This window comes from Uloborus diversus, chromosome 10, assembly GCF_026930045.1.
Source record: "Uloborus diversus isolate 005 chromosome 10, Udiv.v.3.1, whole genome shotgun sequence".
Lineage (NCBI taxonomy): Eukaryota > Metazoa > Arthropoda > Arachnida > Araneae > Uloboridae > Uloborus > Uloborus diversus.
Genome location: NC_072740.1, coordinates 93,821,095 through 93,848,456, shown reverse-complemented (window position 1 = coordinate 93,848,456; position 27,362 = coordinate 93,821,095). Strand labels below are relative to the sequence as shown.

The 27,362-nt window shown below is 33.7% G+C and overlaps 1 protein-coding gene across 2 annotated transcripts in view; it reads right to left on the bottom strand.

Moving 5' to 3' along the window:
* Positions 1–27,362, bottom strand: part of LOC129231527 (glutamic acid-rich protein-like) — a 276,821-nt gene that overhangs the window by 225,241 nt on the left and 24,218 nt on the right. For both annotated transcript variants that reach the window (XM_054865866.1, XM_054865867.1), the window contains exons 3-5: positions 15,904–16,068; positions 9,603–9,767; positions 170–373 (exon numbers count right to left, since the gene is read on the bottom strand). In XM_054865866.1, coding sequence (XP_054721841.1) covers positions 170–373; positions 9,603–9,767; positions 15,904–16,068 — 534 coding nt within the window. The remainder of the gene's footprint in view (positions 1–169; positions 374–9,602; positions 9,768–15,903; positions 16,069–27,362) is intronic.

Sequence of the window (27,362 nt, the reverse complement as noted above, 5' to 3'; positions counted from 1 at the left end):
ACCCCAAGTGCAAACAACCGGAGCTCAAAGTGTACAAAATTTCAAGGCTGTAGGTGCTATGGGGTCTCTTGGACGCAGGCCCGCCACAGACTTCCTTTCAGAATTTCTTTGACATTACTTTTTTTTAACATAAAGAGGTAACAATAGCAAAAAGGCTAAGAACACATACATCTGGATTATCTTTACACCCTTGCCAAGAAATAGGGACAGTCCCGGGAAATGAATCAACATCGTCTTCATCTTCTTTTTCTAGTACAAGAAGCTCCTCTTCTTCCCCACCTGGTTGTTCCCCAGGATTTTTCGACTCTTTAATTCGTGACCCTTCTTCTTTCATTGAAACTTTAGCATCTGCTAAATCAGGAATAAGACTTCCCTAGAGAGGGGAGAAATTTTGAAATATATATATATATATATATATATATATATATATATATATATATATATATATATATATATATATATATATATATAGATATATATATATATATATATATATATATAATAATAATAATAATAATAATAATAAAAGTGAAAAATATTGAAAAGACCACACCAAGAGCCCATAGATGCACAACACAGCAAAACTAAAAAGCCAAGTAAATATAAAATTAAGCAAACAGAATTACAAATATTAAACAAAATATAACAAAATATTTTTGAAAACTGACGCGACTTAGAAAGAGCCGTCATAAACTGAACCAATCATATTAAAAAGAGAGGGAGAGTGAAAAAAAAATAGTTCAAGGATTGGCTTGATCTTAATATTTTTTACTTTTTAAAATAATAGTTTTCAATTGATATCACAAGACCTTTAAACTTATCTAAGTATGTTGTTTTTTTAACCATATGTATTGTCGAAAATTTTGCAATATCATTTGACATTTCGCAGCTCATAGATCATAATGCAGTTAATTATGAATCATAGATCACAATTCGATAATTTAAGATTATACATGAAGGAAAATAATTTCACAATAAAAAGAAAATGAAAACTGAAACAAGTAACCTACTGTTGATAAGATCTTTGACTTAATATATCCAATTTTGCTGCCGCATCAAAATTACTTGTGCATTAATGCAAAAATCTTCATCCGAATGACTTTTCGATTCATGTAAGTAACGAAAATTGGACCTCTGTAGTCTAATTGTATAAAATTTATAATAGTTGCCCTCCCTTGTCCAACAGAAATCCACTACTACGAATCCCCAAGCATCGCAGGTGCTTTTCCATAAAAAGTATCTTAAAAGGCGTCATTCAAAGCCTTAAAACAAGAGCGTGATCTACATGTGTGCTCCCTTTTTTCTGCTTACCAAAAGATAGTTAGTCAAAAGCTATTGTATAGTACAAGAATGCTTCGAAAGACCCTCATAAAATGCTTTAATGGTTAGAATCTTTAGTTTTTGTTCTGTGAAAGAAAAAATTCTCTTTATTTTCTAGGCTTTATAATATCCTGAAATGTGTATAACTATAACTACAGATAGAAAACGAATAAGGTTATTTTGATATTTCTCACATTACATTTCTGATAAAGTCTTTCTTGACTCTTATTAATTTTCGTAATACCAGTGGTGTACCTAGCATGGGGGACACTCAGAAAGGTAATTTGTGATGTCACACTCCCCCCCCCCCCCTCGAAACACAAAAAAAAGTTTTAGATTTTATGTAAACATGAAAATTTTACAATTTTTAGAAACAACTGTATTTGTGAAAAACAAAATTTCAAGTGGGATAATGTACAAAACACAAATAAAAACTATGAATGTTTTTTATGCAGTTTGCCCTAGAAGCATGTGAGCATCGAGAGATCAAAAAAGAAAGGGAGTCTGAAATTGTTGGCCCCGTAAGTACTTTAAACGTATATCACATACAGGGAAAAAGATAATGGGTTTTCAGTTTTTTTGGTATAAGAGATCAATATTAGGTCTAAGTATTGACAATATGAACCTGATTCTAAGTATAGTAGTATGTAGTAATTCCATGATGTGAAGTGGGAAATGTTGGGTTCCAGGTGGTCCCACCTCCTGGAAAATTTTCAAATTAGAAGTCTTAAAAATGCAGTTCAGCTTCATATTTTTCAAAATCTTGCAATTCCACTTTGGGTGTCCCCCTCTAATAAAGGTCAAACCCGAGGCAGACAGCCCCCCCCCCCCTCTTTCGGTGACCTTAACGACGTCACTAGTAGTAATACCTTTGTGTTGTTTCGTTCCGCTCATAATGAATTGTATTTTTTCATTGATGCAACATTTATCAATAATAACCTTCATAAGTCAACACGATAACAAGGGGGGAATAAAGCTTCATCTGAGGGAAAGCTCAGATTAAAAAACTTCCCAAAATGATATAAAGGCAGCTTAAAATGTAATAACGTAATGATTTTATGCAGAAATTCAATATAAATATGTTTAAGGTAGTATTGTTAGCTTAGACAATCCCCCACCACCAGGGCAATGACAAACTTCTTCGTCGAAATGCTACGCTGCCCCCCCCCCTCCCCGTCACCGAGAACATGACAAACAAAATGAAGTTTAAAAATTGTCTTAAGTTACTACCCAAAAATTTCAATGCCGAAGGTTATGCCATGACCCCCTTCCTTTGTGCACATCTCTGGCTAATAAGACAGTGAATGAATGAAATCTTTTACAAAAATTGGAATATGTTTTGAACACAAAGCTTGACAATGGCAAAGTTCTTTAACTTTTGTTATGAATTTAATTGACAAAAGCCGAGTTTAAAATCGAAAAATGTTTTATCTTTAAAACTGTTTGGCATCTTTATTGTTTAGTCCAGTAATTCCCCAATTGTGCCTCGGGGAGCCTTGCAGTCCTCCTAGGATCACTTCGAAAATTTACTAGTTTTGCTCAACTAATTTAGACTTATTATTTATGAAACTTTTTTCCATTTTTTACAAAACCTCTGCAGAATAAATAAGGGCTTTTCCCTGCTGATAAACGACTTGTATTTATTTTTGACTGTCAGTTACAAGTAACTTTTATTTTGGGAAGGGTGCCATGCGAAAATCTTAGTTCCAAAAAAAAAAGGCGGATTGAGTCAAAAAGTCAAAATTCAAGGAATCACCGTACAGTCCTGTCCACCTTTTTTTTTTTTTTTGTGAAACTACAAGAAATGTGACATCTGTCATGTTCGTCCATCCACTAAAATACTGATTTTATGCAGCTTATTTCGGCATTACACAATTTATCATGCGCGGATTTCAAATATAAGCATTATTTGTCTTCTTCCTTGCTTCTATTGCACTCATGATCATTAGCAGAACAGGGAATCATGCTATCCGTTCTTACAGCAATAAAAGTGTACTGTCAATAAATAAAACCATTCTTGTATTCTTGACCATATATATGTGCTGTCACTTGCACCCTCACATCCCTTTTTTATTGGGGTAACACCATGGGTCCGTTTTTGTCCTCAGAACTGAACCTTGAAGAAATAGATAAGCCACAAACAATGCCCTGGGAGTAGACCGTTTACGAAACAAGAGAGGACTAATTGCCTCTATGGGGGTAATAAAGGGAACGTTTATATAAATAAGAACATTGCCTTTGCATGTGAAAACTTTCACATGCAAAATCACTTATTGGTTCCACATAATTTATTCCATATTGCTAAAACATTGTTTTGGAAAATCAGAAAACAATAGAAGGGCGCCTTTCGAGAGGATGCATTGGGAAAATCCCGATCAAGTCTATGGCCAGTTCGGGCCTGTTATCAGCTAAAGCGGGGTAATTTTCACTCCTGCTGATGAACAAACAGATGTGGTTTGCTCGCTTAAAAGATCTACATTGTAATGTGAGTAGTGTGAAGGGAAGTGAGATTTTCCGCCCCAGGACCATCTCTTGTCTTTTCCTACAATGGTCATTAGGATAAGAAGTGGCAAAGATCACTTATGAGAGTGTGAGATTGAAATGAAAATTATGGAACGTCTAAAAATGGCTTTTTTCCTTTCTCAAATTTTCTATTGAAAGCAAAAAAATCCTTCATTTTTCATCTGACAAAAATTAATACCATAAAATTTTCCATAAGAAAAAAGACAACGATCGAGAGTTGCACTGGGCATTTGCCATAACGCCCGCATAGTCAGAACGACCCAGTTTGCTTCTAAGTACATAAAGGATAGCAAACTAGATAAATGCTGCATTATATGCCAAACACAGTCCTGGGCTTATAATATTATGAAACAGAATTCATACAAAACCCATATAAGTACATACTGAAAACGGTAGAAAAAATTTGGATGTCCTGTTTATGCAGTTAACAAGGGTGTAAAAGACAGCATTTTTCTTGGCGCAACAGTAGTATCAGTCCTCTAGTGACGGTCTGTAAGTGGTATGTTAAAGCTTGAACTTCAGCTATTTTTCTTTTTCATTTATTTTTACAGATTTCAAAAGTAGAAATTGAAAAAGATTTAAAGAAAAATATGCCATTTTTGACTTGAAATTGAAAAAATTGAAAGTAATCAATGGCAATCAACATAGATCTTAAAATGGAATAGATGTGCCTTCTCCCCACTTTTCTCCTCATAGCGCGCGTCAACATATCCCCCGTTGGACATCACATGATCAAGGGACACCTCTCACAAGAAACTGTTTCCCCTATCGAAGAGAATCACTTTGCGCCGCGATCATTTGCACAATTAAGGGAAATTAAAGCATTTAACCCATGGGTTAAATGCTTTAAGCGTGGGTTATACCCCATAGGTTAAATTAAAGCATTTAACCCATTATTAAAGAAAAAGGGAACACTCTGTCCCTCACGTAACACCTCATATTTTTCACTATAAGTAATAATTAAAAAAGGTAACAATTTTTTTTTCATTAAGAAATCGCAAATGTATTTGTTGTACTTTTGCGAAAAATGTCCTTTGTTACTTTTTAAGTTATTACTTTTTAATGAAATGCGGGACAAAATGGCAGCTTTTTTATAGAATGGTCCATTAGATATTTTCACAATCATAACTTTTGAAGCAAGCGCACAAGCTATTTAAAAAAATTTTTTAAGTGCTTAATCTTGAACAAAAATTGACCTTATAAATTTTCTTTTATTTCAATCAAATTTTTCAAATACAGATAAATGGTTTCAATGCGTGATTTTTCCCACAACTTTTGAAGCCAGTGCAGCAATTTAACATAAAACCCTATCTAAAACCATAAACCAATTAGAAATACAAATGTAAATAGTATCGAATATCAATTAACTCAATTAAATAACATTCTAAGATTCGCATGCGTTTCGCACCAACACTCTATTAGCCAAACAAATAACTTTGGTTTGTTCCTGATTTTTAAGCAACTTCAGTTTTTTTTTAAAGTACTCAGAAAATAAATTCATTTGCAATTATAAACTACTTGAATGGTCATTTGACTTCCGCCCTCTCCCCAATTTTTCTTTTCTTTTTTTTTCGTCCTACAGGATATAATAATTTTGACAATTTAAACTCGAGGGTGAAGAAAACTAATGATTATTGTCCCGCAACAATATTAATTTTGTCACTTTCCTACTTATTGGTCTTTGTGAATTATTTTCATTGTTTGAATTGACTGCGCGATACATTCTAACGCTTCAATATTTAGTAACGATTAATTTTATAAACTTGTTAACGAGAAAATCTGCTGCTTCTGTTTCCAACATATGCTTATTTAAACTTAGAAAAACGGAATTAGAAATTTTTCTCATAACTCTTGTGGCTTCATGAGTAACATGATATTTTTGTGTTTTACTCCCAAAACTTTTTCACATTCTGGCAAAGTTGTTCTTCACAAATGTACATATTTCAATGGTTGCAACCTTGCAATAAGTTATCATACTTGAATGTGTCTCAAAATTCTTAAATTTTATTATGCCTATTTTTTGGTTTATTGTAGTTAAGACTGCGTTGCAGTCGTCGCAGTTCACAACAGAGTGCACTTGCCGGACAAAAAATCCAGCGTAGTCAGAAACATCATTAATATATTGCGTCATGTTAATTGAGATGATTTCTGAGTTTTCCAAATCGTCGTCAAAGGAATCGGAAGAAAAGGCTTTCTTTCAAAGCATTTTTGTTACGCTTCAAATTTAATCTTAGCATTTGAAATTTGTCAAAATCAGCGCAATTTAAAGAACTGAACTCCTTAATTTCCGTATGAATGAATAATCTTTTTTTCGCACTTCGAAATTGTCCGACGATTATTGTTGAATCCGCCCTCACAACCTGATCGCACTGAAAAAAGTTTCAAGGTGATCCTGAGTAAGCTTATAAGTCATTACGCAGTTTAGAACTGGAATTCGGGCACTTACATACTTTTCATATGTTCCCAGCACATTTTTCACAGAAATTAGGAAACCTAAAAATCCAGTTTTTCGCGGACATACTATAACTAATTTTCCGTCGCTTGTTTTTAGTGATTTAATATAATGCTCGGTATCTATAGTAAATTGATTAAAATATTCTTAATTTCGACTCTGCATGGGGACTTTTTTGCCTTTAGCAGAAAGAAAAATTTGTTACTCACTATGTCTTTATTTTTTAATAAAATTCATCAAACCCTCTTTCTCTAGAAAATCTCAGATTCACACATTTAGAGATTTCTCACATAAGTATAATGAAAAATCTTCAGACAATCGTAGACTTTTAACGGCGCTTCGCAATGTTATATCACTGCTGCCCGAGAAGAGGGAGACACGATGTCCCTTGATCACGTGATTCTCGGAAGAATCATGATGACCCCACTTTCTCCGGGCGAAATACGCTGTGCTGTAGGAGAAAGACCCATCTTTCCCTTTTAAAGATCTATGGCAATCAAAAGCATTTGGGTTGGAAATAAGAAAAAATTTTCCCACTCCAAGAGCATTCAGTATAATAGTTAACTTATGGAAATGGGTATAAGTAAATATTCTACTAGAACACCTTTCACCCAAATCAAAGTTTACTTAAATTAAATTAAAATTGCAGAAAAATAAGAATGACGTAGAAATATGAGTGCTAAGGTTTAATAAGGGTAAGAAATTTAAAAATTAAAGTAGATCATAAAACCAACAAAACTTCAGGAAAGGCTAAAAGTAACAAAGCTACAGTTGCACTTGAGCAACTCCTGACATTTCCTGATATTTTGAGAAATTTTACCACTACAATCTATCATATTAAAAAGTGATAAAAAAATTTCAAACCAATTTCAATTTTCAAAATCTTAATAAACCCCAAATTTGATAAACAAATTCAATTTTTTACGAGAGACACTGGCTTTAGCATGAATTGTAGTAAAAATATGCTGTTTATCAATAATTGAGGTGTTGAAATGGAAAAGGGGAATTATTATGGAAAGGAAACAGTTTCCATAACAGGAATTACAGGTTTCTAATCTAAATTTAAAACTATGTTAGAACTGACTAACTTTATTATTGCTTATTGCAAAGATAGAAATTTGACATGTATCACAATACGGTCAACCCTCGATAACTCAAACTTTGATTACTCGAAATTTTTGATATCTCGAATTTTTTTTATCTCCCTTCATACTTCCTATATTGTCAATGTTAAAATTACCTTGTTTAGTCGAAATTTCCAGTTTTAAGCCCTTGATAACTCGAAATGTTTTGCTATTTCACTATGATTCCATTTCCTTTTCTCTTGTTCCAAAATGTGTGCAAACCTGTTTCTATTCTATTCTATGGCGTTCCGAATTTTCAACATTCTTCTCCTTTCGTCATTTCACTCTCTTCCGCCCCTCCCCCCTTCTTCTGACTTTTCAAAGTCACACACCTACAGGAGAGGAGCTGTGAAATGCTGGCGGGAGGGGAGGGGGATAGCTGCTTCTTGTTAAAGTTCTGCTGGACCCTCATTCTGTTCTATCTTCACATCGCGTACAGTGGTAGAAAGGAATCATTTTAGATAACTTTCAAAACAGTCTATTTACGCATAGTTAGCTATGGCAACCAAACGATAATTAAATACACTTTCCATTCAGGGGAAGAAACGACTTATTGAAGAAGTGGAAAAAGGTTCCAAAAAGAAAAACGAAATCGCAAAAGAGTTTGGAATTCCAAGCAGTACCTTATCGCCCATATTGAAAAACAAAGAGGGTATTCTGGAAAAGTGTGATGACGGCTTTGAGAAACGAAACAGAATTCCAGTTAGCGAGTTTCATGACATGGAAAAATGTCTAATGATTTGGATAACGCAATGCATTTGCTAAGGAATTGGGCCATTTAAATTTCAAAGGAAGCAATGGATGGTTCGAGAATTTTAAAAACCGAAATAACATTACATTTCTTAAGGTATGCAGCGAAAGTGCAAGCATTGATGAGGAAGTCTGCGTGGAATTTAAAGAAAAACTACATTTAATCCTGCAAAATTATGATGAAAAAAATGTGTTTAATGCTGACGAAACCGGACTTTTTTTTAAATGCACTCCGGATAAAGCCATGTCTATAAAAGGAGAAGCTTGCAAAGGAGGCAAGAGAAGTAAAGAAAGATTGACTTTGCTGCTTTGTGCCAACATGGATGGGACTGAAAAACTACCTTCTCTAATGATTGGAAAATCAGCTAAACCAAGGTGTTTTTCAGGCGTGAAATCCTTTCCTTTTTCTTACGATTCTAACTGTAAAGCTTGGATGACTTCCAAAATTTTTGAAAATTGGCTAAAAGAATTAGAAAGGAAAATGAAAAGAGAAAAACGTAAAATCGTGCTGTTCATTTATAACTGCAAAGCCCACAACATAATCCCGAAATTGGATTACGTAAAGGTTGAGTTTCTTCCCCCGAATACTATATGGAAATTACAACCCCTTGATCAAGGGATCATTCACAGCTTTAAGATCAAATATCGCCATCAAGCTGTGACAAAACTTTTGACTGGAATTGAAGAAGGAGTCAAGCCTTCTGGAGTATCCATATTAGAAGCCATGCAAATGACTGACAAAGCTTGGAATAGTGTAACTTCCTCAACCATCAGAAATTGCTTTAAGAAAGCTGGATTCGTAAAGAATGAAGAGGATGTCCCCGTATGCGACATAAATGATGAAACTGAAATGAGTATGTCAACGACAGATTGGGGACGACTTTCCGAACGTTTGGATTTAAAAGTGCAATTCCAAGACTTCCTAAACGTTGATGAAGAAGTTGCAGTATGTGGTCGGTAGGAAGACCACGAAATTCTTTCTCAAATAACCGCTGGTGATCCAATTTCCGAAGAGGATGAAGAAGAAGAGATCTGCAATCCTCAAAAAAAAACCTACAAACAAAGAAGCCCTATCTATCTGCTACTGATGTGCTACGAAGATTCATCGAATCCCGACCACATATGACAGAAGAGACTTTCAGAGAGCTTTCTCATTTAGAAATTGTAGTGGAACGAGAAAAAGACTTGAATTTGAAGCAAACCAGAATCGATTCTTTTTTTAAATGATTCAATGTATCAGTATGTGTTTTGTGAATAATATATGCATTTATTTTCAAAGAACCATGCATCTTTTGCATTTTATCCCCCACCCCCAGCTACCCAAGGATTTTTGATAACTTGAATTTTTGTTAACACGAATTTTTTTGATGCTCCCTTAAAATTCGAGATATCAAGGTTCGACTGTATCAGAAATACTAAGCGAACATCCATACTTCAGGGGCTGGTGCTTTATCCATCTCTTTTTCTCCATTTTCTTTAGCATAAGTTTTCTTCTGTTCCACACCTGGTTGTTGATTAGCTCCAATATGTGAATTTTCTTCTGAGAGTTTAACATTAGCTTCCTTCTCACAAACTGTTACTTCAGAAATAACACTTTCCTGTAAAAAAAAAAAAATGTACAAAAAAGGAAATTACTACCATAATCTAAAATTACTTTTCATTTAGTTAACCTATGAATATTTATGAAAATGAAGGAAAGCATAAAAACTACTATCAACATCATGAGTAAGATAAATAGCCAGTCACATTTTGACTACATTCGGAAAAATAAGCTTAAAACATGTTCATAGTTCAACTTTTTTTGTATTTCAATCATTTGGTTAAATGATGAATATGTGCTGCCCTCTAAGCTATAAACGCTCAAGCAGCCTGCTATGTCAAATTGTATAAATTTCAAAAAATAAAAATTCGTATTTTCAATATCTTATCTTATAAATTATTTTTCTAGACTTTTTCTGTCGGTGCTCGAGAACTTTCTTCCTATTACTGTACAGCCATCTAGTGTTATCAGAGTATGAACTCAACTCAGGAACATTTTTAAAATTTCTTTTCTATTAGCAGGGCCATTTAAAAGGTAAAAAGTTAAAGAAACTCATAGTATAAACTAGTTAGCATGTTTTATTATTTAGTTTTATCACAAGACTCGTTATTTGATGCAGTTTTGCAACTTTGCTCCCTCATTTTACATAGAGTTATGAAATGAGTAAAGAATGTTCTTATAATCTGGAGAAATCCAATATACCGCAACATTGGAGAGGAAAAATAGCTTAAAAAAGGAAGTTCAATAAATAGCATGTTGCAGATTCCAGTGGCGTACCCAGAAATTATTTTTAGAGGCTGCAGCTCAGTCAATTCACCAGAGTATGCCACTGCACCCTACTGTGTAATAACTATAAACAAAAATAAATAATTTTTTGTGAAGTGTTAGTATACCGATCATTTTACGAAACCAACAAGAAAAATTGATCGCTAACAAATTTTAACGTAGCATTCAGTTAACAATACACTTCTTAAAACTACATTTGGGAAAATTTTTATGCAAGATTGTACACGCACATGGTCCTTGTCATTTTTGTCAAAGAGCTGGAAGGAAACACTGCTTTCTGGGAAAACTGGAAATTTCAAAACACTGCTTCAATTATAATCTTCTCAGTTTTACCATCAGCACTCCCTAACTTTCCTCCCATCATTTTGACCTTGTCCACCTTAAAAGACCAGCAGAACTGCAGAAGAGCCCTAAGCAATAAGTTCAATAAAACTTTCTTGGAAATCCTCCAACATTGACAGGGCAGGGCATTGAAGCACTTTTGGTACAAAAATGGCAAGATGTTTCATGTGAGTTAAGTACTGTACATTGTACAACATTGTTATCAGCTAAAGCGGGGTAATTTTCACTCCTGCTGATAAATAAACAAATGTGCCTTAGTTGCTTATAAGATCTACATTGTAATGTGAGTGGTGAGAAGGGAAGAGAGATCCTCTGCCCCAGGACCATCTCTTGTCTTTTCCTACAATGGTCATTAGGATAAGAAGTGGCAAAAATCACCTATGGGGTGGAAGATTGAAATGAAAATTAATGGAAAGTCTAAAAATGGCTTTTTTCTTTTCCAAAATTTTCTATTGAAAACAAAAAAATTCTTCAGTTTTCATCTGACAAAAATTAATACTATAAAATTTTCCGTAAGAAAAAAGATGACGATTGACAGTCGCGCTGGGCATTTGCCACAATGCCCACATAGTTGGTCCGACCCAATTTGCTTCTAAGCACATAGTGGATAGTAAGCTAGATAAATGCTGCCTGATATGCCAAACACAGCCCTGGGCATATAATATTATGAAACAGAATACATACAAAACTCACATAAGCGCTCTACTGCAAACAGAAGAACAAATTTGGATGTCCTGCTAATGCAGTTAACCAAGGGCGTAAAAGACAGTATTTTTCTTGGTGCAACAGTTGCATCAGTCCTCTAGTGACTGTCTGAAAGTGGTATGTTGAAGCTTGAAGTTCAGCTAATTTTGTTTTTTATTTATTTTTACAGACTGCACAAGCAGAAGTTAAAAAAGATTTAAAGAAAAGTACGCCATTTTTGACTTGAAATTAAAAAAAATTGAAAGTAATCAATGGTAATCAAAAGCATTTGGGTTGGAAATAAGAAAAAATTTTCCCACTCCAAGAGCATTCAGTATAATAAATAGTCAACTTACGGAAATGGGCACCAGTAAATATTCTACTGGAACAACTTTCACCCAAATCAAAGTTTACTTAAATCAGGCATGAAAGTGCCAGCTGACAAAAAAAAGCTGAACTTTTTGCGAACACTAAAAATATCACACTGAAAGCACATACTATAAAAAATGAGCATACAGACATCAATAAATGCATTTACAAAGTTACTTGTGTAAAAATAAATCCAATAAGACAAAAAAAAGCTTACTTTTTTTTCCAGAAATATTCCTCAATCAGAACAAAGTCTTTGGGTTTGAGAACCATTGATTAATGATTATTTCATAATTTATGTAAAGAAAAATTTGCTAAACATCTTGAATGTATTATAGTCATAAAACACACTAAGTTTCCATATGAATTTTTCCCTTATGTTGTAGAAAGAAAATCTTTAGAATAAAAACACTTGATGAAGACAAAAATTCTTGAATATGAAAAACAACCAATAAATAATGATGGAAGAGATAAATGATACTTGTGAAAATTCATAAAATTAGGGACAATTTATTCTTATCTGCACAGTTCGCATTTCGCTTTGCCGCTAACATCGATCTTTTGTATGCAGTCCTTCAGAGTAACTTCATATTCTTCATCTTTTACTTTTATTTTTAATTTATTTTCCAACCAAGAAAATTTAAATTTATTCTTCTCACCACCATCTATTTCACGCGCTTTATGCTCTTCATTAACTGTTGAGATATTCATGATGATGGATAAAGGCACTTGCTCGTTACAGCTTCACTTTATGAACGAAAACGAATAATTAATCCTTCTCACGTGCATGTGCACTAACACAAGCTAAGCAATCACAACATCGCACTGAAAGTGCAAGTTACAGTTATTTATTTGAATGGACGCTTTTGCTAGACTGCTATCGCCTTCGAGACTTTGCCGGCCGGTTGATCACATGACAGCTAATGACGTCAGCGCATGCTAGAGAAATACAGCGATGTTATTCAACCATCGGTAGCCACCGGTCTATAAACGAACGCAAGCCTTCTTCCCCTTTTGAAAATGCGCGACGGGACAAGATCGTCATTGGACCGCACGAAAGTAACCCCGCCTTTGCTCTGTACGTGAGCTGCTCTTATCGCTAGGAGATTTACCGCGTAGGCATCCGCGATACACGGAAGTTAGAGATCGTCTTACGTCACAGAACCCCCCCCCCCCCCTATTTTCACTCACGAGTTCTCGGGGGATTTGTATCGATCTCAGAAACAGCGCGGATAGCTTTCGAAAAAGCGGAATTCCGATAAAACGTGGAAAACTTTCATGCCTGTATTAAATTGAATTAAATTTGCAGAAAAATAAGAACGATGTAGAAATATGAGTGCTAAGGTTAAATAAGGGTAAGAAATTTAATAATTAAAGTATATCATATAACCAACAAAACTTCAAGGAAGGCTAAAAGTAACAAATCTACAGTTGCACTTGAGCAACTCCTGACATTTCCTGATATTTTGAGAAATTTTACCACTACAATCTATCATTTAAAAAAGTGTTAAAAAAATTTCAAACCAATTTCAGTTTTCAAAATCTTTATAACCCCAAATTTGGTACAAAAGAATTCAATGTTTTAGGAGAGACACTGGCTTTCACATGAATTGTAGTAAAAATATGCTGTTTATCAATAATTGAGGTGTTGAAATGGAAAAGGGGAATTATTATGGAAAGGAGATATTTTCCATAACAGGAATTACAGGTTTCTAATCTAAATTTAAAACTATCTTAGAACTGACTAACTTTATTATTGCTTATTGCAAAGATAGAAATTTGACATGTATCACAATACAGTCAACCCTCGATAACTCAAACTTTGATAACTCGAAATTTTTGATATCTCGAATTTTTTTTATCTCCCTTCATACTTCCTATATTGTCAATTTACCTTGTTTAGGCGAAATTTCCTGTTTTAAGCCCTTCATAACTCGAAATGTTTTGCTATTTCACTAGGATTCTATTTCCTTTTCTCTTGTTCCAAAATGTGTGCAAACCTGTTTCTATTCTATTCTATGGCGTGCCGAATTTTCAACATTCTTCTCCTTTCGTCATTTCACCCTCTTCTGCCCCTCCCCCCTTCTTCTGACTTTTCAAAGTCACACACCTACAGGGGAGGAGCTGTGAAATGCTGGCGGGAGGGGGGGGGATAGCTGCTTCTTGTTACAGTTCTGCTGGACCCTTATTCTGTTCTATCTTCACATTGCGTACAGTGGTAGAAAGGAATCATTTCAGATTACTTTCAAAACAGTCCATTTACGCATAGTTAGCTATGGCAACCAAACGAAAATTAAATACACTTTCCATTCAGGGGAAGAAACGACCTTTTGAAGAAGTGGAAAAAGGTTCCTAAAAGAAAAACGAAATCGCAAAAGAGTTTGGAATTCCAAGCAGTACCTTATCGACCATATTGTAAAACAAAGAGGGTATTCTGGAAATGTATGAGGACGGCTTTGAGAAACGAAAGAGAATTCGAGTTAGCGAGTTTCATGACATGGAAAAATGTCTAATGATTTGGATAACGCAATGCAGAGCACAAAACATCCCTCTGAATGGAAGTTTGATAAAAGAGAAAGCCGAAGCATTTGCTAAGGAATTGGGCCATTTAAATTTCAAAGGAAGCAATGGATGGTTCGAGAATTTTAAAAACTGAAATAACATTACATTTCTTAAGGTATGCAGCGAAAGTGCAAGCACTGATGAGGAAGTCTGCGTGGAATTTAAAGAAAAACTACATTTAATCCTGCAAAATTATGATGAAAAAAATGTGTTTAATGCTGACGAAACCGGACTTTTTTTTAAATGCACTCCGGATAAAACCATGGCTATAAAAGGAGAAGCCTGCAAAGGAGGCAAGAGAAGTAAAGAAAGATTGACTTTGCTGCTTTGTGCCAACATGGATGGGACTGAAAAACTACCTTCTCTAATGATTGGAAAATCAGCTAAACCAAGGTGTTTTTCAGGCGTGAAATCCTTTGCTTTTTCTTACGATTCTAACTGTAAAGCTTGGATGACTTCCAAAATTTTTGAAAATTGGCTAAAAGAATTAGAAAGGAAAATGAAAAGAGAAAAACGTAAAATCGTGCTGTTCATTTATAACTGCAAAGCCCACAACATAATCCCAAAATTGGATTACGTAAAGGTTGAGTTTCTTCCCCCGAATACTATATGGAAATTACAACCCCTTGATCAAGGGATCATTCACAGCTTTAAGATCAAATATCACCATCAAGTTGTGACAAAACTTTTGACTGGAATTGAAGAAGGAGTCAAGCCTTCTGGAGTATCCATATTAGAAGCCATGCAAATGACTGACAAAGCTTGGAATAGTGTAACTTCCTCAACCATCAGAAATTGCTTTAAGAAAGCTGGATTCGTAAAGAATGAAGAGGATGTCCCCGTATGCGACATAAATGATGAAACTGAAATGAGTATGTCAACGACAGATTGGGGACGACTTTCCGAACGTCTGGATTTAAAAGTGCAATTCCAAGACTTCCTAAACGTTGATGAAGAAGTTGCAGTATGTGGTCGGTAGGAAGACCACGAAATTCTTTCTCAAATAACCGCTGGTGATCCAATTTCCGAAGAGGATGAAGAAGAAGAGATCTGCAATCCTCAAAAAAAAACCTACAAACAAAGAAGCCCTATCTATCTGCTACTGATGTGCTACGAAGATTCATCGAATCCCGTCCACATATGACAGAAGAGACTTTCAGAGAGCTTTCTCATTTAGAAATTGTAGTGGAACGAGAAAAAGACTTGAATTTGAAGCAAACCAGAATCGATTCTTTTTTTAAATGATTCAATGTATCAGTAAGTGTTTTGTGAATAATATATGCATTTATTTTCAAAGAACCATGCATCTTTTGCATTTTATCCCCCACCCCCAGCTACCCAAGGATTTTTGATAACTTGAATTTTTGTTAACACGAATTTTTTTGATGCTCCCTTAAAATTCGAGATATCAAGGTTCGACTGTATCAGAAATACTAAGCGAACATCCATACTTCAGGGGCTGGTGCTTTATCCATCTCTTTTTCTCCATTTTCTTCAGCAAAAGTTTTCTTCTGTTCCACACCTGGTTGTTGATTAGCTCCAATATGTGAATTTTCTTCTGAGAGTTTAACATTAGCTTCCTTCTCACAAACTGTTACTTCAGAAATAACACTTTCCTGTAAAAAAAAAAAAATGTACAAAAAAGGAAATTACTACCATAATCTAAAATTACTTTTCATTTAGTTAACCTATGAATATTTATGAAAATGAAGGAAAGCATAAAAACTACTATCAACATCATGAGTAAGATAAATAGCCAGTCACATTTTGACTACATTCGGAAAAATAAGCTTAAAACATGTTCATAGTTCAACTTTTTTTGTATTTCAATCATTTGGTTAAATGATGAATATGTGCTGCCCTCTAAGCTATAAACGCTCAAGCAGCCTGCTATGTCAAATTGTATAAATTTCAAAAAATAAAAATTCGTATTTTCAATATCTTATCTTATAAATTATTTTTCTAGACTTTTTCTGTCGGTGCTCGAGAACTTTCTTCCTATTACTGTACAGCCATCTAGTGTTATCAGAGTATGAACTCAACTCGGGAACATTTTTAAAATTTCTTTTCTATTAGCAGGGCCATTTAAAAGGTAAAATTTAAAGAAACTCATAGTATAAACTAGTTAGCATGTTTTATTATTTAGTTTTATCACAAGACTCGTTATTTGATGCAGTTTTGCAACTTTGCTCCCTCATTTTACATAGAGTTATGAAATGAGTAAAGAATGTTCTTATAATCTGGAGAAATCCAATATACCGCAACATTGGAGAGGAAAAATAGCTTAAAAAAGGAAGTTCAATAAATAGCATGTTGCAGATTCCAGTGGCGTACCCAGAAATTATTTTTAGAGGCTGCAGCTCAGTCAATTCACCAGAGTATGCCACTGCACCCTACTGTGTAATAACTATAAACAAAAATAAATAATTTTTTGTGAAGTGTTAGTATACCGAACATTTTACGAAACCAACAAGAAAAATTGATCGCTAACAAATTTTAACGTAGCATTCAGTTAACAATACACTTCTTAAAACTACATTTGGGAAAATTTTTATGCAAGATTGTACACGCACATGGTCCTTGTCATTTTTGTCAAAGAGCTGGAAGGAAACACTGCTTTCTGGGAAAACAGGAAATTTCAAAACACTGCTTCAATTACAATCTTCTCAGTTTTACCATCAGCACTCCCTAACTTTCCTCCCATCATTTTGACCTTGTCCACCTTAAAAGACCTGCAGAACTGCAGAAGAGCCCTAAGCAATAAGTTCAATAAAACTTTCTTGGAAATCCTCCAACATTGACAGGGCAGGGCATTGAAGCTTTTTTGGAACAAAAATGGCAAGATGTTTCATGTGAGTTAAGTACTGTACATTGTACAACATTGTTATCAGCTAAAGCGGGGTAATTTTCACTCCTGCTGATAAATAAACAAATGTGCCTTAGTTGCTTATAAGATCTACAATGTAATGTGAGTGGTGAGAAGGGAAGAGAGATCCTCTGCCCCAGGACCATCTCTTGTCTTTTCCTACAATGGTCATTAGGATAAGAAGTGGCAAAGATCACCTATGGGGTGGAAGATTGAAATGAAAATTAATGGAAAGTCTAAAAATGGCTTTTTTCTTTTCCAAAATTTTCTACTGAAAACAAAAAAAATTCTTCAGTTTTCATCTGACAAAAATTAATACCATAAAATTTTCCATAAGAAAAAAGACGACGATTGACAGTCGCGCTGGGCATTTGCCACAATGCCCACATAGTTGGTCCGACAAAATTTGCTTCTAAGCACATAGTGGATAGTAAGCTAGATAAATGCTGCCTGATATGCCAAACACAGCCCTGAGCATATAATATTATGAAAAACAGAATACATACAAAACTCACATAAGCACTCTACTGCAAACAGAAGAACAAATTTGGATGTCCTGCTAATGCAGTTAACCAAGGGCGTAAAAGACAGTATTTTTCTTGGTGCAACAGTTGTATCAGTCCTCTAGTGACTGTCTGAAAGTGGCATGTTGAAGCTTGAAGTTCAGCTAATTTTATTTTTTATTTATTTTTACAGACTGCACAAGTAGAAGTTAAAAAAGATTTAAAGAAAAGTACGCCATTTTTGACTTGAAATTTAAAAAAATTGAAAGTAATCAATGGCAATCAAAAGCATTTGGGTTGGAAATAAGAAAAAATTTTCCCACTCCAAGGGCATTCAGTATAATAAATAGTCAACTTACGGAAATGGGCACCAGTAAATATTCTACTGGAACAACTTTCTTTCAAATCAAAGTTTACTTAAATCAGGCATGAAAGTGCCAGCTGACCAAAAAAGCTGAACTTTTTGCGAACACTAAAAATATCACACCGAAAGCACATACTATAAAAAATGAGCATACAGACATCAATAAATGCATTTACAAAATTACTTGTGTAAAAATAAATCCAATAAGACAAAAAAAAACTTACTTTTTTTTCCAGAAATATTCCTCAATTAGAACAAAGTCTTTGGGTTTGAGAACCATTGATTAATGATTATTTCATAATTTATGTAAAGAAAAATTTGCTAAACATCTTGAATGTATTATAGTCATAAAACACACTAAGTTTCCATATGAATTTTTCCCTTATGTTGTAGAAAGAAAATCTTTAGAATAAAAACACTTAATGAAGACAAAAATTCTTGAATATGAAAACCAACCAATAAATAATGATGGAAGAGATAAATGATACTTGTGAAAATTCATAAAATTAGGGACAAATGATACTTGTGAAAATTCATAAAATTAGAGACAATTTATTGTTATCTGCACAGTTCGCATTTCGCTTTGCCGCTAACATCGATCTTTTGTATGCAATCCTTCAGAGTAACTTCACATTCTTCATCTTTTACTTTTATTTTTAATTTATTTTCCAACCAAGAAAATTTGCTGCGTTTAATTTTCAAACTCTTTTTCCTTCATTGACTTTTCCTAACTATTTATTAAGATTTTACAACAGTAATTTTTTTCCTTTTAGGATTATTATTATAGTCGCTATAAATGTTTATACCTAGAAAGACTGACTACGGTCATTTTGACCGCTAAGTGAACCTTTCTTTATGCATCCGTTTTCTTCTTTTTTCGCTTATCAGTTGTGTGTACTATGGACTATTGTTAGTTGTCAGGGTGCGTAATGTTCTTTTGAGCTCGAGAAGTACCTGTTGGTCAGGTTTAATTCTTTGAACTGTTAGGAAAATGCAAAACACCTGCTGGGTTGCATGGTTTCAGTTTTCTGCTATCTGCACAGGGGGCAAATTTGGGAGAGGTAAATTTGAAAAGCATGTGACTGGACACGTGAAATTACTTTGGGTCTAAAAAGAAGTAAATACAAACAGGTAAATTACAAAAATGTTTGCTGGAATTGTTTTGTGCACCAAAATATGTGCTTTGCTTGAAGCATTGACGTTTATTTTCTTCGGTGATAATGAAGTTCTCAGTCACATAATTATCTTCATGATGTCGAGATGAACCGTTGACAAGCAAAACTTATAAGAACATTAACTCCTGAAACTGTTGCAGATTTATATCTAAAACAGATTATGGTTTGAATGAACAGTCTGACTTATCTGAAGAGAAATATATTTCTAGCGATGAGAATAGTTTGCTTTCATGAGATTATTGCGAATATTTTTCGGAGCCTAGATTTGCAGAAAAGGATTGTTCTTCTGAGTTAGAATGAGAAGAAACCTCGCTAATAAAAACTGATGCTCAAAATTTTAAAAGTAGTGAAAGAAAGAGTGAAAAGGGTCCGACGCCGAAAAAAGGAGAAAATTTCAAAAACAGAACTCCTATTTCTTCAATTTCCTCCACTTCATCCCCACTGATCAATTTTGCTGCATATAAATAAGTAAGTACCTCAGGAAAAAGATTAAAATAGTGTGAAATTAAGTTATGCGGAACTAAAACTACGAGCATTTGTTCTAACTTCCAAACAAAAAACTGTTAATGACTAATATACAGGTGACGTGATAACATAAGTATTTCGAAATACTGTAAAAGATAGTAATGTACGGTATCTTGCGATATTAAGATATTTTTTAAATCAAACACATGCATGGTTGATTATAGTACTTGTTACTTATTACATGCTAAGAAAATGTCCTCTTTTTTGTACAAATTTCCTCTTTCTCAATGCCAAATGTGTAAAGCATGTGTATTGCACTTGATCGAACGTAAAATAAAAAAAAGCTATCTGAGACTCATTTGCAGACTATATTAGGATTAAATTGTTAAATTAAACTTTGATAATATGAAACAAATCTTTTCTATGGCTGAAAATCCCGAAAAGAGGAAATTTCTATTATTTTAAGTATGGCGGTCAAAGTGACCGCTGCTCGTCTTTCTAGGTATACGCAAAACGCCGTCTTTCTAGTGCTAAGCAATCACAACATAGCACTGAAAGTGCAAGTTACAGTTATTTATTTGAATGGACGCTTTTGCTAGACTGCTATCGCCTTCGAGACTTTGCCGGCCGGTTGATCACATGACAGCTAATGACGTCAGTGCATGCTAGAGCAATACAGCAATGTTATTCAACCATCGGTAGCCACCGGTCTATAAACGAACGCAAGCCTTCTTCCCCTTTTGAAAATGCGCGACGGGACAAGATCTTCATTGGACCGCACGAAAGTAACCCCGCCTTTGCTCTGTACGTGAGCTGCTGTTATCGCTAGGAGATTTACCGCGGTGGCATCCGCGATACACGGAAGTTAGAGATCGTCTTACGTCACAGAACCCCCCCCCCCCTATTTTCACTCACGAGTTCTCGGGGGATTTGTATCGATCTCGGAAACAGCGCGGATAGCTTTCGAAAAAGCGGAATTCCGATAAAACGTGGAAAACTTTCATGCCTGTATTAAATTGAATTAAATTTGCAGAAAAATAAGAACGATGTAGAAATATGAGTGCTAAGGTTAAATAAGGGTAAGAAATTTAATAATTAAAGTATATCATATAACCAACAAAACTTCAAGGAAGGCTAAAAGTAACAAATCTACAGTTGCACTTGAGCAACTCCTGACATTTCCAGATATTTTGAGAAATTTTACCACTACAATCTATCATTTAAAAAAGTGTTAAAAAAATTTCAAACCAATTTCAGTTTTCAAAATCTTTTGTATTTTGACCGTTCAGTTAAATGATGAATATGTGCTGCCATCTAAACTATAACCGCTCAAGCATTCTGCTATGTCAAATTGTATAAATTTCAAAAAATAAAATTTTTTCTTTTCAATATCCTATCTTATATATTATTTTTGTAGACTTCTTCTGTCGGTGCGCGAGAACTTTACTTAAAATGGTCTAAAAAGCAATTTTCCGGTCAAAAAACCTTTTTTTTTTCTTTTTGTATTACCAGGGGTCTGGCCAGAGGAAATTTGGGTGCGTTAATGGACTTTTCACAAAAAACCTATCAACCAAAACGGTCCTTTCACAAAATGCCCATCAACCAAAACAGACCCTTCACAAAATTCTGATAACCAAGAATGGAACTTTCAAATTGTTTATTGAAACAGCAAATCTTAAATAAAAATAATGTATATTTGCTTAATTCTCGTTTGCATATTTTCTGTGTATAAAACTAATAATTTTTGGAACTTTTTTAAAGTTAAATTTGAGGGATGAGCTTATACAAAATCAGCTAATTTTGCAAAAAAAAAAAAAAGAAAGAAAGAAAGAAAGAAATCAGCACTCTTGTGATGCTCCTGCAAGCGATAAAATAACTACTACTACTACAAAATAAATATAACGCTTGTTTGTTTCTTTCAAAGAAATTAACAGCTAAAAGTCAGTTTGGTTTTGAATAATTTTGTTTGTTTGTTTTATCATAGCTATTTAGCAGCAGTGTTGTTGCAAACTTCTGTGAAAAGGCTTGGTAAGCACTTTTCTCCCTGCTCCCATTAATTAATAAACAATAAATGAACTTAGAATTGCAAACAGATAACAGGGGTTGAGAAAAAATTTGATTGCTTCAGATAAGGTTACTGTTGGCATAAAATATTATTTTATTTATTCTCGGCCCACAGCCCATAATTTAAAGAAAATATTTTAAGGTTGAATATTGTTACCTACTTTTGGCCCACCCTGGTAAAAGGGTAATTCAACTAGTCCGTGTAAACACTTCAACCGATGTTTTCCCCACGCCATAATTAATGGAGACTGTTTTCTTAATCCATTGCAGATTGCGTGTTTAGATGTATCAATCAGGGCTGTGGAGTCGGAGTCGAAGAGTCGGAGTCGGACTGATTTTGAGGTAAAGGAGTCGGGGTCGTTAGAAAACATGCCGACTATGACTCCGGGCTTCTTTTTTACTTTCATTTTCACTGACTCTCCTTGTATTTTTTAAAACTGACTGTTTGGTTTGATTACATGTATAAAAAGCTACTAATGAGAAAATAACTGCAATTGTGGCAATCATCTAGCTTGAGTGCTTACCGAACTTCTGTAGCCGTCCCCTAGTTTGCTTGCTTTTTAACTTAACAAATAGCAAATGTGAGCAAACGGTTTTGTTGCCTAACATTTTCAAGTAACCACTTTCAAATAAAAGTAGAAATATGGTGTTTTGTTCAATCTCAGTTATAAAATAGTTCAAGGAAAGTAGCAATTTAGTAAGTCGAGGCCCGTAGCTTGGGTGGAAACTTTTGAGAGTGTTCGGCAAATTCAATTCCTGTCGTGAAAGCACGAATCTAAAAGATCCGATGAAATAATCTAGTGTTTTTTTTAATTTATTAAGATCATTTCTATATGCTTAATTCTCCCTAAAAGGTATGGAACAAAATAAGTGTAAGTGATTACTTGGTTACAACACTCAATAATTGCAGTTAATCTAAAAATCTTCATATTAAGGTTAATTCTAAAGCAGACTATAAAATTTAAATTAAAAATTTAGCAAAGAAGAAATATGTGTATAGTAAAAGCTATTCGTACAAATTTGTATACCGCCGCATTTTTTGTGAAATTTGCTCCTGACGTATATGTGCCTTACTTTCGTTGAAATTTTATTAGTGAAATATAATTTAAAATGTGCTCGGGAAAATTTTCAGAATTAAAATGTTTACATTTTTTACAAACTCTGAAATTATTTTTGGGTGTCACCTACCAGATGGGTGTCACTCAGGGTAAACCACCCCCTCTCAAGAACTTAGACTTAGAAAAAAAAATTTTTTCTTCAAGTTGCAACTTCAAAAATTGAAAGCACAATCAATATATTAAAAAATATGTTATCAATATGTTAAACATTAAAAGGGGGCAAATTACAAGTAATCCTTTTAAATTGTTGAAAAAAAAGGTACTTTTAAGTTATCTCACTTTTAAACTCGTAACTATTGGAAAATTTGATTTTTAGATTGAATTTTTAACGTTGTATGCATCTTGGGTTTACAATAAAATACAAAATGCAAAATTTTCATGAAAAGGAATTAATATTTCAACCGCTGTTTGTAGTTTTTAACAAATATACAATAAAATAAATAAAAAACTTTAGTCGGAGTCGGGCGTTTCAAAAATCCAGGAGTCGGAGTCAGCCATTTTCCTTCCGACTCTGCAGCCCTGGTATCAATATGAAAAAGTTGAGTGTTCACATGATGATTTTAATTTAATTCCACTTGTTCAAGACCACATGTGCCATGGAGGAAATACTAGAATTTGCGGCCGTGGAATAAACAAATGAGTTGTAGTTGAAGTTTATATCTTCATGTCATTGAAGCACGCAATCTCATTGGCTGATGGTATATATATATATATATATATATATATATATATATATATATATATATATGTATATATGTATATATATGGAAGTGAGTGGCAATACTTTCCTCTCTTCTCTTCGATCCCCGGTTGTTTTGGTTGTGTCGTGAGGCCTAGCTCGGCTCACGTGTGGGGTTTTTTTTCTCCGCTCCAACCGGACATTTCACGGCCATTTAATGTTGGTTTGGTTTAATGTTCCTAAACAGAATACTGGATATTTGAACTTAACTTCTAATTATGCCAACTTCAAAATTATCGCAACTTAGCGTTTTACCAGCTTGACAATATTTGCGTTTCTACGGTGCAATGTGTAACTGTTATTTTGGGAGACAATTATATGGGTTTGATTTTTCGATGGTAACAAGGATGATTAAATTTAAATTAACTCTTTTATTTACCGTTTTTCCCTTAGGTGCCTACATTTTGAAAAGTGTAATCTATTTACATTCGATACGAGAATCATATTTTATTCTTTTTTCAAGCTAACTTTGCTTTATTAGGATACAAATAAATAAAAAGTCTCTTTATTTTTGTTACAATGCTTATTTCAAGTTTTTAAAGCGAAATTACATTCTCTAGTATGAGTCAAAAATTAAAATGCTGAAGCATGGTTTAATTTTATTTTTGTTCAACTGTGTCGATAAGTATTAATGATATGCTTATCATAGGCCCCCAAAATGCAATTCTGAAATAATTTTTATCAAAAATAGTTTTTTTACAAGCCGTTTTTATACTTTTGATGCCTTCACTTTCAGGATTGCAATCTCTCTGCATCCGCTATGAAAATCAGATTTTTCGAATTTTTGATACTTAGTACGCTCTGTTAAGAGGTAAATAAATGAAATCACTTTTTATTTTTTCTAAAATCACGGAACTTATAACTTTTAAACGAAATTCTGTGCTCTTTTTAGGAGTGTCTTGGGCCAAAAAGTTAAATGCTGAACCACTGCCTGAATTTATTTATGTTTTTGTTACAATTGTTTTAAGTACTATACAAAAAACACTTCTAGTACAATTTAACACAATGTAGAGTGGTAAATAAACATTGATACTTGAGGGTTGTCCATCTTCTAGAGAGCGATGCCGCATCCCCCCCCCCCCCCACAAATACTAGAAAAATACTCAACAATGATATTCTCAAAGGAAAATAGGAAATACTCAACTTTAAGTTCCAATGATGCAGTTCTTGCGCCATCGAAATTCTAAAATTTTACTCTTACAATTTTTTTTTCAGAATTATTTGATTTTCATAAAATTAATTGATTTTTCAAAAAATTATTTCATTTTCCACAAAAAAACGGACGATGTGAAAAACCCTGGACAGACCCCTGATTACATATTAGTTCAATAAATAGCTTTCAAAAGAATTACCTCGGTAGGACTTAGCGTTCCTTATAAAAGACAAGATGGGAGAATTGTATCTGGGACGGAAATTTTCAATTCATTTTTTTTTCATTAGCAGTACTCGAATTTAATTTTCCAATTTTTCCAACTACTTTCGGAGAAAAAAAAATCTCTCATTCAGCCTGTTTTTTTAAAAATGAATGTTAAAAGGACTGGACTGATTTAATCGGGTAAATTAATTGTTGCTTTCTGACTAACTGATCCGAGTAGCTCAATCGGTATACCATTCCGATTCTAACCCTCTACCAGCGTCAGGCCTAGCTCGGACAATCCGCCAGTACCAATAAACCAGGCCAATATATCACTCATTACATGTACACTTAACCATCAATAAAGTAACAAACGTAAGGCAATAAAATAAATGTGACGGTAATGCTCCTTGGTGTTCGACTCCTTTATGAAGGCTATATAGTTATTATTTAGATAAGTTGACTATTAATCAAAGGGGTTTTTTTTTCTTTTTTTAAAGCTTCGACTCTGTTCAGAAAACTAAGCTTAATGTAAGCATAAAAAAAGCAGATTAGATTTAAAAATTCATCAGTCAAGGGAAACCTTTTTGTGCAGGAAAACCTTTTCTTTGTACGCTGAAACGTAAATTTTTTCTTCTAGCAGTGTTTGACCTTATGTATAAATAAGAACTTTATACCAAAAATTGAAACAATGTGTTTCATCCAGTAAACCTTGAATTATTTATTAGAATAAAGACCCCGAAGTGGTTTTTTGAGGGGGAAAAGTAGGAAATAAGGAATTAAAACTTAAAAAAGTAGGAAAAGTAGGAATAAAATCACTTAAAAAAAGTAGGAAAAAATAGGAAGAGATAGGACTACACACACGTCAAGAGGAAACAAGTTTAGCGTTAATTTTATTTCTAATGTAAAATGAACTAACAGTATTTTTGATTTAAAACTGTTCTACAAATAAACTAACAGTACTTTTGAATTATTGAAGGGATTTAATGAAAGACCCAGTCGCAAAAACAAAACGAAAGAGACAAGCTGACAACCATCAGTATGAAAAATAAACTGGTGGAAACAAAAATATTAATTACAAAAATATGAAAAAATCCAAACAAAGAAATGTAACTTTTAACAATACAGTAATAAAATTTTTAAGTGTGATAGAATAAAATGAAATATAGCAATCACAAAAAAAAAACAATAATAATAGTAATAATAAAACTTATATTTTGGTGCAATAAAACCATTTTTGTTATAGATTTGTTTTGTCAAAAATGTAAACATTTCCTCAAGAGCATTTATCGTTTGAAAATTACTAGCACTTTCAGCTCCTGTCGTCATAATCTATGATACAAAAAGGGCAGCAAGTACTAAATTAGTTTTAGTTCAAAATCATCAGCAGCTGAAATGCATTCTTGCATAAACATGGGTAGATGTTTGAATTTGAAAAAAAAAAAAGAAAAAGACTGAAAATGCAGATCTAAAATAAATTTGTTCTTAAATATAGGACATAAAATTTATAATAAAATAATCAAACTAAATAAATGACGAAATAAGAAAAGTAAAGGGTTTGTATTATGTTATGTATTTTTAGCATTCAAAATAAATTTTTGTTAAATTTGCATTCAGTATACATCCTTTGCTAGCCACCTCCTGGGGAAAAAATCAAAATGACGGCCAGTTTTAATTTTAATCAAGCAATAAAGACGAATATTGTTTTATTGGTTTGCTGATTTTTTATTTCCTTCTTGTTCCAAAATATTTGTCACAGAAAAAAAAGGAAAAATCCATGCACATGGTAAACATAACATTTTTATCGAAGACAAAGATCAGTTTCTAATGTTTCTTTATGCATTAAAGAGAAGGCATGTAGTTTCTCTTAATCCTCACCATACAACAAAAATATTCTTTTGGAAATTGTTCACGAAATTGAGAGTGAGCGGAGAGCACCTGGCATCAAATCAGGGCCGCGCCGACCCTATGTGCAAGGTTGTGCGGCGCATGACGGCGGCAGAGTCAAAAAGGCGCTGAGCTCTACCAATCAAAAATTCTCCAAATGGGAGAAAATTTTCCAAACAAGAAAGTAAAATTGAACTTTCTTTATATTTAATGAAAGTGATGAAGTTATACTGGTCATTGAAACAAGCAATGCTCTCTTTGTCTATCTAAAAACTAAAATTATTGCCTTGTTGTGTCTGAACATACTATTCAAAAGAGGAAAAAATATTACACTGAGAGCATGTGATGCTACTTAATGAATGCAATAGCATTTTT